This window comes from Urtica dioica, chromosome 2, assembly GCF_054948205.1.
Source record: "Urtica dioica subsp. dioica isolate 48M chromosome 2, U.dioica_male_clone48M_v1_H2, whole genome shotgun sequence".
Lineage (NCBI taxonomy): Eukaryota > Viridiplantae > Streptophyta > Magnoliopsida > Rosales > Urticaceae > Urtica > Urtica dioica.
In genome coordinates, this window is record NC_142757.1 from 37,437,068 (window position 1) to 37,450,966 (window position 13,899).

Here is a 13,899-nt window from a genome sequence, read left to right on the forward strand (position 1 = left end):
CTCAAGCGAGCTCCTCGTCCAATCCGCCGATCGCGACCGAAGTGGGTGCTCAGGAGGCCGTGAAGCCATCTAGCGCACCCACTGAGGTGGGGTAAGGGTTCCTCTGCCGAGGTAAAGGCGGCGATCGAGGTGACCCAGATGACCACTTTGGTTGGCGAAGTGTTAACTGTGGCCAAGAGGAAGAGTACTCCCTCAAAGTCAAGCTCGGAGGCAGAGACCACTCCCAAGGCCAAAAGGCCCAAGGGAAAGAAGTCCTTATTCAAGGAGGGCGAGCTCGTGCCCGTTCCTAAGGATAAATCAGGAGAGCGGTCTGAAGACAATGAGGCTGAAAAGGGGAAGAGAAAGAAGAAAAAGTAGAAGAAAGAAGAAGTTAAAGTGACGAAGAAAGGTGGGGAAGTGGAGGAAAAGAAAGACGAAGAGGAGGAGGAAGGGAAGAAAAGGAAAGAGAAGAAGGGGAAACCAATCGAGCTGGAGGAAGGCGAGGTGATGACGACTCGGGGTAGGCCGCCCGTTTCTCGAGGTGGATCCTTGACTTCGTCAGGACCCTCTTCGGGCGGGTCGGAGTCTTCGTCTCGCCTCAAACACAGCAAGGTTGTCGTTCACTTCGAGCGTGACCATGGGATGTACGAGGACGCGAGCTCATCGGCTTTTCTTCTTCACCAAATTCGTTACCCGATGACTACGCTCGGGAAGGTGAGGGCGCTGAGGGGAGCCAATATCTATCGCGGTTTGTCTCTGGCCGGTACCAAGGTAAGAAAATTTCTTTGTAAATTGGTTAAGTATTTTTTTGTTGTTGTTTCTAAGATAGCTTTATCCTTATTGAAATCTTATAATTTCAGTACATCGCCAAGTATCACGAACACCTCTCGGTTCGTAACGAACGTGCGAATGTTCAGCGTCGCTTGGACCAATGTTGTGCCATGATGGAGGCTCTATCCGAGGTGGTAAAGAGCGGGACCGCGGACGTTCCTGACGACCTGGAGGTATACAAGGGGGACCTGGAGAAGTATACAAACACACTCGCTGAAGTCCCCGTGCCTTCCCTTGCCGGTGCTGAAGACGTAAGTTTCACCCCATACTCGGAGATGGTTTCCCCTCCCGAGTCTTCTGACGATGTCCCATCCATGATGGACATCGACCAGTACGGGTCGAACTTGTCTGCGCCGAGCTCCTCGTTGGCGCGCATAGCGAAGGAACCCATGACCACTTCGTCCGACCTCGCAGCAGCAGACGCCTTCATCACTGAGCCGCCTGAAGGGCCGGAGTATATCCAGCCTTTTCTTTTGATGAACAAGACTTAATTTCCAATATCTTTTAATTTTCTTTTTCTGTTGGGTCTGATGTTTTGGGTAACCCTTTCCCTTCTTTGTTAAAACTCAATTTTTGTTGTAGTGAGCACGGCCACGGGGTCGAGCTCGCTGCGACTTAATGTTATTTTCTTCATTTCATGGTTTTGATATCTTGATTGCTTGTGTGATTGCCTTGATCATTGGATATTCCCTAAGTATTTCAGCTCGGATTCTTTCTTTACTGGGCTGAAATGCTTTGTCGGATCCAAAACCTTTTAAACCTTCTCAGGTGTTTTAGCTCGGCTTTCCCTTTGTCGAGTTGAAAACTCTTTTTAAAATCCGAGAAATTTTTATCAAAAATTTCCTCAAGTATTTCAGTTCGACTCCAACATTTATCGAGCTGAAAACATCCGAGAAATTTTTATCAAAAATTCCATAAGTATTTAAGTTCAACTTCAACATTTGTCGAGCTGAAAACTCTTGTAAAATCCGAGAAATTTTTATCAAAATTTCCTTAAGTATTTCAGTTCGACTTCTACATTTGTCGAGCTGAAAACTCTTTTAAAATCCGAGAAATTTTTATCAAAATTTCCTTAAGTATTTCAGTTCGACTCCAACATTTGTCGAGCTGAATTTTTTTTTAAAATCCGAGAAATTTTTATCAAAATTTCCTTAAGTATTTCAGTTCGACTTCAACATTTGTCGAGCTGAAAATTTAGGTCGAATAAATGTTATGTTGGCCATATTATTATTATTATTTATATATTTTTCTTTGTATATGGTCCGTCGGGTTCGTTATTTGGTGAAAAATCTTGACTGTCCTTTTTCTTTTAGGATAGTCAAAATGTTTGTCGGGTGTCGGTGCCCGAATAGGTTTGACGTCGGTCAAACGCCCTTGTGTAGTTTGTTGCACTTGTTGGGGCGACGTTACTCTTCTGAACGTCTCCTAACTGCGATGGGAGCCTCGATGCTCGTAGAAGTCTAGGGATTCGGCCTTGTCTTCTGTCAAGATTTATGACCCAGTCAGTCTCCTCATTGGACAAGGGTCAAGAGCTCGTTGCTCGAAGATCATGGGGCGTTCTGCAAATTTTGATAGATGGGGGCTAGACCTCGGGAACGAGGCTGCCTACGTACCCAATGATTGGGATCAAGCCGAGATGTAGTTCGATTGTTTGTTCTATACGATTATGCATAGTATTTCTTTAGGTTTATGATATTCCAAGATCGTAAGACGGGCGTTCCGTCTAAGGTCTCTAACTCATATACCCCAGGGCGGACTACCTTCGACACTTGGTAAGGTCTTTCCCAGTTTGTTCCGAGTTTTTTGGCGTTGGTCTCCGCGGTATTTTGGAATACTTTCCTTTATACTAAGTCTCCAACTTCGAAATGGCGTGGGTGCAAGTTTTTGTTGTAATATCTTGCTACGCTTTGTTGGTAGTGGGACATCCTAACTAGAGCTTGCTCCCTTTTTTCTTCGATGCGATTGAGGGAGTCTTCCAATGATGCATTATTCGTGCACTCGTTTCCATGAGCGTATAACGTCCTTATCGTTTGGACCTCATGCTCGATAGGAATCACTGAATGTACGCCGTATACCAAGGAGAAGGGTGTTTCTCCAGTGGGTCTTTTGGGGCTTGTTTGGTATGCCCAGAGTACGCCTTGGAGTTCATCGGCCCATCCCCCTTTCTTAGCGCTGAGTCTCTTTTTTAACGAGTTCACGATTGTTTTGTTGGCTGCTTCTGCATGACCATTGCCTTGCGGATATCGTGGGGTAGACATTCTTAATTCAATCCCCTGATTGAAGCAGAATTGCCTGAAGCGTTTAAATATGAATTGTGCACCGTTATCAGCAATGATTTCCTGAGGGACCGCGTGACGACATATGATGTTCTTCCATATGAAGGCTTGAACATCCAGGTCTTTTATTAAGGGGAACGCCTCGGCTTCCACCCATTTTGAAAAATAATCAGTAAGGAGCAGCAAGAACCTTAGCCCACCGGGCGCGAAGGGCATTGGTCCTACTGTGTCCATTGACCCTTTCATAAATGGGTATGGTGCTGATATCGATGTCAGTTCTTCCGTCGTCCGTTTTACATTAGGGGCGTGTTTTTGGCACCTATCGCAGTATCGAGAGTCCTGTCGGGTGCTCGATCCCAATAGTCATGTCGGGTGCTCGATCCCAATAGTCATTAATTGCTATTGAACGTCTGTTTCCTTCTTGATTTAGGTCTTGAGGTCGCTCATGTAGCATATCCTTGATGCTTGTTGGCTTCCCCTAATTTCTTTGACTCCTTGGGGGGTCGGAAAACGTATACAATGGTAATAGGTAGAGGGGACAGCTTTCAGCCGTGAATCCACGGTCTCCCCAGTATAATGTTGAAGGGTGAGGGGCAATCGAGGACCACGAATTTCACTAGTTTGTTTGTTCCAGGAACGTGTACAGGGAGTGTTATTACTCATACCGACGGTGTTACCATCCCATTAAAACCAGTCAAGTTCGTGGTTTCTCTTTCAATATCGGACTCATCAATGTTCATCTTCCTCAGGGTACTCCTGAAGATAGCGTCCACCGGGCTTCCTCCATCTATCAGGATTTGGCTCACAATGCAATTCAACACTTCTAGTTCGATTAGTAAGGCGTCATCATGCGGCATGGCTAGCTTTTTTACGTCGCTACCCCTGAAAGTAATCAGGATTTCCTCTTGATCATTGGGCTCGATCTTTTCAAGGGTATCGTTCAATCTGCGTTGGTACGCCTTTATTGAGTTAATTTACTCTTTACAAAACTTTGAACCACCTATAATACAGTCGATTCTCGATTTAGTTTGGACGTCGGTAATGGTGTCTTCTTCGTTGTTCCTTCTCATTTTCCCGGGAGATGGATTTCCCCTAGGCTGAGAACCAAAAGTCTTATTCTTTGGCGGAGGCCCTAAGTCGATTCCTTTTAGTTCTCCTTTAGCAAACTTTTCGGCCAGAACTTTCCTCATTGTTTCGCAATTGAGGGTTGCGTGGCCATTGCTTTTGTGGAAATCACAATAAGCTTCAGGGTCTCGGGTCCATTTCTTGGTAGAACTTTCAGTGTGATCCTCATCATTCACGTTGTAGGAAAAACCGGGTGGGGGGTTTACCTTCTTGAGGGGTCCGTTCAACTTTTTGTTCATTCTGTTTCCCAGGGGTTGCATATCCCCTAGGACGTGGCCTGAGTGAGGAAACTTCTTAGCCCCGTGCTTCTTGGCCAGCGCGTTTCTTTCTTCCTCGGCCTTAGCAAAATTAGAGACGCAGTGGATAGCATCCTCTATGGTCAGTGGTCTGTTAATGGTCATTTCTTCTCGGAATCGAGAATCGTGCCACAGGCCGTTCTTCAGGGCTGTTAGTGCCGAATCATTTTTAATGTTTGGGATTTTTTACATGATGTTCTTGAAGCGCGTCATGTAATTCTTAAGGGTCTCGGAGTCAGCTTGCTGGGTGTTCCAGAGATCGGCCATTGTTGCTTCGTCTTCGACGAGCATAGAGTAGTGTGTGAGGAATTCAGCCGAGAGTTTTCGAAAACTGTCGATTGATCCTTCCTCAAGCCTAGAGAACCAATCCAGGGCGGAGCCTATAAGGTTCTCAGCGAACAGCTGACAGTATCCTGCTTCTAGCTCGTGTTCAAAGAGATGAGCCCGCGCCATAGCAATTTGGAAGGCTGTCATATGGAACTTGGGGTTAGTGACTCCTGAGTACTTCGGGAGCCTAACCTTTCCCGCGTCCCCTATTTTTACTCTGCTTATGTTTGGCGCAAAGGGGGTTCGTCTTGTTTCTGCAACCAGCCTGTCAATCTCGGGAGTCGAGCTGATAGCTGAGTGCATTTTCGAGTGGACAGCTCGGAACCATTCATCGATCATCCTTCGAAATGCTTCCATTTTGGTCAGCTCGGCTTTGACGGGCGCGAGCTCGCTTCCTTCATGAGGCGCCAGCGTGGGCGCCTGCTGATTCTCGGCGAGATGATCGGGCCCTTGAGTAGGTTCATGGTGAGCTGGCACTTCGCCAGCCTCTTACGAGATGGGGTTACCAGGATTTTCCACCGTCAGGACGGTGGAGAATATTTCAGGACGGATTGTTGGTCCTCCGGGAGGGGGAGGGGGCAATCTGCTCGAACTCGGCATAGATGCCTAGGTGCTCATTCCGGGCTGGGAGTGTGTCCCGAGCTGGAATATCGGGTAGGAAGACCCGGCCCTTGACGGGGTGACAGGGATCCTGGAAGAATCCAGGCTAGTCACCGTGGGGAGAGCCCGACTCCCTGATCTTTCCCTGAAGGAGCGAGCTGGCAGTTCGGCTGCCGCACTCGCTGCCGCGCTTGCTACTTTGTCGGCCTCATAAGCCGCCCTGAGGGCGGCCTGTTCGGCGGTCAAAGCATTTAGCGCGGTCTTGGTGGACTGTTGGAACTCGCGATTCTTTGTCGCTCCAGCGACAAGAGTTTCCAGAAGAGATTTGATCTCGGAGGTGGCCCCCGTGATCGAATCTATATGTTGGTTTTCGTTATCCATACTTATGATTGAGTTTAGCTCAAATCTTCGGAGTTGGATTTCTTGATAGAATTTCCCACAGACGGCGCCAAATTGTTGATGTCGGAATCGGTTCCTCAACAATCACAAAACTTATTTTTATGTACTAGTCGTTTTATTTTATATTTATGTGGATCTCAAGGATTCATCATATTAGAAATGAAATAAAATTTAGAAAGAAATGAAATAACAAAAATATTTATTGAAATAATCGAGCTGAATACAGTTGACGAGGTGGTGAGCTCGAAGTACAACAGTGATGCCGAGCTCAACGTAAAAAGTAATGAAAATTCTGATTTTGAATAACAATGATAGCGATTAGATAATAAAAGTAACAGGGCTTATTTTGTTCTATTGATCGACTATTTATAGTAAACCGAAGCTGATCTCCACCGTGGATTTTGTAGACTCGTGGTCGACCTGGAGGAGGATGCGCTCGTCGTGCTGGCAGTCGGCGTACTCGATCTCGCGGAGAAACAGAGCCTTGACCGAGTCTTCCGGGTTGAACGTGTGAAGACGCTGACTTGGTCGTGATGAGGAGCTGAGGCAGCTTCGTGGTCGAATTGGGCTTGGGCCGGACAAGATGTGCAAGCTGGACATCCAAGGCTGAGTCGGACTCTGACCTCGGCATGGCAGGCTGTGCCTTTCCTGTTGGGCTTTGTCAATTACTTAACCGCGAGGCCTAATTAAATTAGGTGGGTTAAAATCTACACCCACATTCTCCATTAGTTTGGTTGGAGATAACCGGCTCGATACAACACATGACCGCTTCGATATCCTCCCGACTCGGCTCCTCGACGTGAAGATATCCTTAAAGTAACCCGAGATGATCGATTCCACCCTTTCCAATTCCTTGGTCCAAATCCCGTATGAGTCAAAGATTCCGGAGATCTTATTCTTCTTTCGACGGAAGGAAGCCTTTCGATGAAAAAATCTCGTTTTTCGATCACCACATTTGAACCATTCATTCTAGCTACGTTGTTTCCAATATGTAGCTTCTTTGTCAAGCATACAATCTAGTTTTCGTTCCTCGGCCCGAATCGCTTCCTTGCCCGCATTGACATTCAAGGAGTTAAGGGCTTCAAGCACCCTTTGTTGTATTTCGATGCTCACTTTCATAATCCGGTACTTGGCGTGCCCCCAATCCGCCAAGGCCTTCCCACAATCCCGAAGAGCAGCGGGGATATCCAACGACCAATGCTCTCTGACAATTCTACCACAAGCACTATCATCACTCCACGCGGCCTCGAACATGAACCTTCTCCGGGGAACCGAAGTATAAGTCGATGAACGGTCCACCCCCTGTAAAAGGAGCATGAGGGGCGGTGATCGGATCTCCATAGGTTGTGGTGCCGCACCCGACGACGAGGGAAACTCTCGGACAATTCCTTGTTCACCGCACACCTATCAAGGCACTCCCACGTATATTACTCACCATTCTTGCATCTCCACGTGAACGGGTCCCTGTCAAACCCTAAGTCTTGCAGTTTGCTCTCATATGAGACGAAACGCGTCAGTCAGTCTGGAGCTCCTAGTATTGCCCTTATCTTCTCATGAGTAAAAAGAATCTCGTTGAAGTCCCCGGCGCATAGGAAAGGCACCGACGAGAGCTCACATACTCGCTGCAACAACTCCCAAGTGAACTTCCTCAAATGCACCTCCGGGTTCCGTACAGGCCCAAGAAGCGCCAAAGACTCCACCGCTTGTAACCATCTAGGCCTCGATATGATACCTGGAGAAAAACCTAACTCTAACATTCGCACCTTCTTTCCACATTAGCGCCAAACCACCATTACGCCGACTGGTTCCACCACAAAGCATCCCCCAAAACCCAAGAGCACTCTAAATCTTTCAACCGCCGCCGAGTAAATTCGAGACTCAGAAATGAACACAAAATCCGGGTCATGCTTTGACATGTGGAACTGAAGGGCCTCCATCGTCCCGGGGTTGCCAATCCCCTGGACGTTCTAGATAATGCATATCATGGCTCCCGGCACCCTTGCCTCGCAAGGGTCACCGATGACGTCGAGGAACAACCGTCGGCCGGACCATATTGATATTTCTAGGCGGGATAGGCTGTTCAGGAGTTGCCAATCTTCGCTTCTTTCCGGTATCCGACTTTTTGGCCTCTCTGTCGGTCACCATTGTTCGTCTTGAGTCTCGGAAGGGTTATCTTCGCCAGGACAGGTCCGTGAGATGAAGGAGTGAAGGCAAGTTTGAACATTCCTTTACTTTCGCTACCATCTTTAGGTCTGGAGTAAAACCTGGGCCTCCACTATTTCTCTTTGTTCCACTAATAACACCAACAGCTTTGTCTTCAACTCCTTCTTTTGAAGCCCCTAGATTAGAATTTGGGCCCAGGCCCAAAGAAATGGGTGAAACCTCTTTTGGCAATGCTTTCCCTTCACTTGCAAACCCTCCTCGAGTCAAACGTGAGGACGCATCAGGGATGTCAGAGAGACTAGGCAGACAAAGGGGGTTTCCAGAGGAAGCAACCTGCTTTAATCCTTTTGCCTGTTTCAGAGGCCAATCCCCCGGTTCAACAACTAAGGCGGAAAGTCATTCTGAATCTGAGACCGGATTTGCCGCTGTTGTACAGACCACGTCGAGAGTCGTGGGTCTCATCCCTTGATTCTTGTGTGCCACATGTCCACCACGCGGGGTAGCTTGGTTGTGCTCCACGCACCTCTCCTCCACCGGTTCAAGTCTATCTTCACCCTCTCCCTGGAATTAGGGCTTTCCATGCACTCTTTTCCGACGATCAGCCTCGAAACAATTTGGAATAATGGATTTCGAGTCCAACCAAGGTCCGTACATTGCAACTTCAGGCACACCTTGCTTGTGAATCATTCGAGCCTCATCTCTAGAGCACTCCACACTCGCATGGCCTAAACACCAACATCTGAAACACGTGAGGCCCAAATTCTCGTACTTCGCCTGTATCCAAAGAGGTGGTTTGTCCTCTCTGTCCACGAAGACGCCGGGAAACAGAGGAGCTATCACCGCTATCTCCACTTGGAAACCCACGTAGGAGTTGTATCGGTTGTTCAGGCTCAAATTGCACCCGAAAAAGGCTCCGAAATGTCCAGCAATTTTTCCTGATACTCTGGTCATGGACATACGTCGGAGGGAGCCCGAAGAGTCGGACCCAGAATGGAGTCTTGGAGAGGTCCACTTCATCAATGGTCATGTGCTTTGGCAATGGCTTAACCACCATCTAAGCCCCCTTGATGGTCCAAGGGCGACGAGCTAAGAAATTTTATCTGTCTCCTTTCAAGGCAAAATGCAACGTAAAAAGACCTGGCAAAACTTCCTTCGCTGACCATCTACCATAACCACGCCATACCCTAGACAAGACCGCGACGAGGGTCGATTTTTCCACTAGTTTCTTCGAGATAATCTTGGCCACCAAAACTTCCTCATCAGAGTTCTTCCCTGGGTGAGCAAGGGGGTTTTCGTCAATGGAGACATCTGAGGCTAAGAAGGACAAAGTTTATTCCATTCCATCTCGTAGCCCCTTCTCCCCTCCCTTCGATCTGTCGTCAGAAGCTGGAGAAGAGCTATTCATCTTGCGCCGGAGACCTGGCTTGCAGAGAAGACCACCCTCCAAGGGATCAATCAGAGATTATCCCACTGTACTGAGATCTTTTAGTGAAAGACATTTCTGTAACATGATCTTGTTTTTCTACGATTGTTTATGTTTTTGCATGAACTACCTTCGATTGATATCTTTTAAGATTGCTACTCCATGCACTACTTCTGTAACATATTGGATCCTTTGAATAACTTTGGATGTTTACCATTCATGACTATCTATAATGATATGAGAATGATAAAATAATCATTATACCCTTTTAGTTGTTATTCCTTTCTACTCATTTGTTTGTGAATAAGATGTACTAACATTTCAGAGTGCCTAAAATCAATAAGATCACACAATGAATACTAAACCTAGATAATTTATTCACTATAAAAAAAAACAAAACAATCTAATTGTTTCACTCAAAGTTTGCAGGTTTTGTTATATTCTTCATTTATGTGCAATGTGTTTAATTATTTTATTAAAATGTATTATTTTTACTCTAACGCCGTTTGTCGTTTCTTTATCTATCCGCCAAAGCCCTCAATAGGTTGAGCCGACTCTGTGTAGCTATTTAATCCAACCAAACTGAAAGTACAAGGGTAACTTATTTCTAACACAATTTGGAGCCTCAAAACTCATTCTCTCTCCAAACCTCCATTTTCCACCATCTCCTAAAACTCGAGGAATCCTTATACAAAGCCTACTTGAGTGTGAGAGTGCCCTAACCATATTCCTTGTGGGCCCTGTAGGTCATTCATGCTATATTCTTGTAAGACCGAGCTTGAAGCTCGGAGAAAGTGATCTGTGAGCCATTTGATTTTGGTGCAATTTTTTGCGTCAACTTTTATATTCCCGTAGTCACGTTGAATAATGCCTTGGCTCGATATCAGAAGAAAGGGGAACCATATACAAAAACAGATAGAGAGAAAGAGAATCACATGCGTGGATGACCGCTATACAAGAGGTACTTTACGACGGCGAATATTATATACAAGTGTCTGTAAAAATACATGTTAAATTATCTGTTCGGAGGCGTATATCGAGAAGGTTTTGGAACATATTTCAATCACCTAGACAGGGTGTACCCTGAGACTCCATAACGTTGTAGTACAAGGTCGATTGCTTTCCATCGAATTTCGAGACCAGCTGGTGAGAAGCCAGACCGCAATAACGCTTCCCGAGCCGAGCGATGCAAATGTCTATGACTTTCTTGAACATGGAATCTTCTCGTATCAAGGGTTGTTCCACAAAATCAACCAAAGGCATCCACTGTATATATATATATATATATATATATATATATATATATATATATATATAAAAACACAAAATCAGTTACCTTGGATATGTAGGCACGTTTGAGCCAGTGGCGATTTCCAAATGATAAACGCGAGAAAGAAATAATAAATTCAATAGGGGAATATTTACCTTGGCTGCTTGGATTTCAAGATCATCAATTATAATCTCCCTCGAAAGTGGTCTCAACATACAAATGAAGAACAAATCTGATTTCTCGAAAGCGACATTGTGAACATGCCTGTAAACCAAAGATGAATGCATGTGAAAAAGGTTTTAAGATCTCTTTTTTCGAATTTGATATAGCTACTCATCCTAAAGGAATTTAGTCTCGACTCTTACATTATAAACACTGTAATTTTTTTTCCGAGGTATTAAAATTGCTAATTGCTGTAATTTAATGCTACCACAAAGCTATGTGGCATTACCTGAATGCTATAACCTCTATAAACTCTGTATCAATCTGCAGAAAAAGATCAAGAATTTTAAATGATATGATCTGTAAGTGAAAGTAATAAGTATGATCTGTCTTGAGAGAAAATAAATAATCCTTACCCCAGTTTCTTCTTGAACTTCTCTCACTGCTCCTGTAAAGATCTCCTCTGACTGGTGCAAATATTACAATAATTAAATATAAATAAATAAAAATTGTGAAACAAAGATGCTAAATATCTGGGACTATGCAATTGGTATAAAATTTGGATCAAGTACCGCGAGAATAAAACCAGTTGGGATTTTCCAAAGACCGGAAAAGGCAGATTCACAGTGTTTCTCTTGCACCACAAGAACCTGCATAATATAGTGCAAGAAATAAATAAATATATAAATATATATATATGTATATATATATATATATATATATATATATATATATATATATAATGCTATCAACAAAAAATAATCTTTTGTTTTTTCGAAGCTAGAGTCTAAAAATAACTTCCTTCAACGGTAATAAATTTATCGAAGGACTCAATATCAACAGTAATAATGTTAAGTAGTTACCATAGAACAATTATTATAGAACACAAATTTCTTTCTTGAACCATTCAAGTTAAAAGAGCTAATCAATCCTAAGGAAATGATGAAATTTACCTCGTTTTGGTCGTTGATGACAAATCCTCCGATCCCGACTTGGTGTGAAGCGTTGTTCGGAAGCAAAGAAGGACCCTCCGGAATCCAATAGGTCATCATCACATATCCTTGCTCCGCGTGGTGGTACTCGAACCCTGCCTGAGAATTTCAAAATTTACACTCTCGTCCTCAAAACGAAACCGAAATATATTTCATACCTTCACAGCGACTGGAACAAGCTCGGATTTTTCTACTGGCAACTTGAGCCAAACCCCTTGCTTTCCCTGCATTCAAATCGTTGGGTTTTGACAAAAATATTAAAAGAGGAAATATTCTCACATTAAAAATGAAACATAAACTTTTTTTTCTTCTTGTTCTTCGAAAACCAGTTGAGAAACATTATAGACTTAAATAGTGTACAATATTTTTCTAAATTAAATTCATACCTACCTCATAGTAACATTTCTTGTCAGTAATATAGTTTTTTGACCGTGTTTTTCCAACACAAACCAGTCGTAATTCGCACACACCACTATTTGGTTTTAATATAAATACGCTCAGTTTTTATTTCATTATAATTTACTCACTCACTTCTCATTTGTGCAAAAAATAATACCCTCATTCTTCGTCTAATATTTCAATTTTTAACAAAATCCCACAGTTTTACGACTTTCATCAATGTACACCTATCTGACATTATCTTCAATCGTGATTTATAGAGCCTATTTAACATGTAGTAAAAAAAAAAAAAAAAAAAAAAAAAAAAAGGTTAAATTTTGAAGAAATTTGAATAGTGAGAAATATATATAGGTTAGAAATTAAAGTACCTTAATTTTCCAGTGGGAAAGAGAGGAGCGAAGAATGCGAGCGAAGACATTCGGGTCGGAAGGTAATTTCTCGGCGTCGACAAGGACGCCGCCGTACTCGTCGCCGGCGGAGTCCAGAACTCCGATCTCCCTCCGCCACAGTCCGGCGATCGACCCGTTTGTTCCGTTGATCCCGTACAACAAACACTCCTTCTCATCGGAGCTCAACGCTTGCTTCGATTCGTAACTGCCGTTTGAAATCCTCGAGTATGAATACGCCTTTTGCGAAACCCCTGAACACACACCCAAAAAAAAAATACACTTTTGAGCATTTCATACATTCTTAGTCATTTAAGAAATTTTTAAGAAAAATAGAAATAAATACCTTTGCAGAAGCTGATTTGATGAGAGGCATTGGCATTAAATTGGCTTCTGTGGGTTTGAGGCGCTATATCAGCTATAGAGACAGTTCTCCGATTAAATAACTTGGTTTCCATTGGACTTGACTTGACCAAGGAACTAGAAAATGAATGAGGCTTATAGAGCTTGAAATAATATGCGAATCAAATAAAGCAAACCCCACTGGATTTGGATTTAATCACACCCCTGGAGAGCAACTAAATAGATATTATTTTTTGAGAGTTACCAGAAAAGAACAGAGTGTTGGGTTTATGGTAATGACTGTGTTAAGCACAGAAAATCCACGTAGAGAGAAGGAAATAAATATAACCAAAATAAAAAATAAAAATAAAGAAATAAAAAGCAAGTTTAAGTAAACAGAATATCTTATCCTAATAAAGCCCCAACAAGATTTCAGTGTAGTGGGGTTTGTTATTTCAATTTGTGGTGGGAAATGTGTGTGTCCATTTGATATTAAATAATAATGACAACGAGAAATGAAACTGATATGAAAGAAAGAAAGAAGTTGAATAAAAATACATTCTGAAAATATATCCAAAGGAAGGAAGAACTACATGTAATATATAGAGAAACAAACGTGTAAGAAAAATCACTGAAGAAACAGAAATATTGGGTTATTGATAGCTTGGGAAGTGACAAAGGTCCAAACGAGCTAGGTTATGGGAAAGGAACCGATTGGGAAGATATCTCCAGAGTCTGATATTTGGATTTCTTTTTTCTTTTCTTTTTTATTTATTTATAAAATCTGATATTTGGATTTCGATCACCGCTTAAATGATGAAAACGAGGGAATTTAAGTATCAAAGTTATTTAATAAAAATAGATTGTATTATCATTAATGTGACTGTCGGGGGAAGAACAGAGTCAGCTTGTTTGAGTCTTGTATTCCG

General features: G+C 43.4%; 2 protein-coding genes across 2 annotated transcripts; both read right to left on the reverse strand.

Moving 5' to 3' along the window:
• Nucleotides 1-3,745: 3,745 nt before the first annotated feature.
• On the reverse strand, nucleotides 3,746-4,612 carry LOC149404595 (uncharacterized). Its single transcript, XM_089607601.1, has 2 exons — nucleotides 4,077-4,612; nucleotides 3,746-4,031 (listed from the first exon to the last, which is right to left on the reverse strand). The coding sequence occupies exons 1-2, from the start codon at nucleotides 4,610-4,612 to the stop codon at nucleotides 3,746-3,748; spliced, it is 822 nt and encodes a 273-aa protein (XP_089463727.1).
• A 5,725-nt stretch (nucleotides 4,613-10,337) lies between these two features.
• On the reverse strand, nucleotides 10,338-13,559 carry LOC149404596 (nudix hydrolase 8-like). Its single transcript, XM_089606696.1, has 9 exons — nucleotides 12,975-13,559; nucleotides 12,611-12,882; nucleotides 12,002-12,067; nucleotides 11,805-11,942; nucleotides 11,424-11,501; nucleotides 11,268-11,318; nucleotides 11,141-11,175; nucleotides 10,845-10,953; nucleotides 10,338-10,685 (listed from the first exon to the last, which is right to left on the reverse strand). Exons 1-9 carry the CDS (start codon nucleotides 13,084-13,086, stop codon nucleotides 10,479-10,481), a joined length of 1,068 nt encoding a protein of 355 aa, XP_089462822.1. The 5' UTR covers nucleotides 13,087-13,559; the 3' UTR covers nucleotides 10,338-10,478.
• Between the last annotated feature and the right edge of the window lie 340 nt (nucleotides 13,560-13,899).

Coding starts and splice junctions, on each gene's coding strand:
- LOC149404595 (XM_089607601.1), bottom strand. CDS start 4,612: ATGACCATTAACAGACCACTGACCATAGAGGATGCTATCCACTGCGTC. Junction 4,032..4,076: donor TGTATTATAGGTGGTTCAAA/GTTTTGTAAAGA, acceptor GTACCAACGCAG/ATTGAACGATACCCTTGAAA.
- LOC149404596 (XM_089606696.1), bottom strand. CDS start 13,086: ATGGAAACCAAGTTATTTAATCGGAGAACTGTCTCTATAGCTGATATA. Junction 12,883..12,974: donor TCAAATCAGCTTCTGCAAAG/GTATTTATTTCT, acceptor GTGTGTGTTCAG/GGGTTTCGCAAAAGGCGTAT. Junction 11,319..11,423: donor CAACTGGTTTTATTCTCGCG/GTACTTGATCCA, acceptor TATTTGCACCAG/TCAGAGGAGATCTTTACAGG.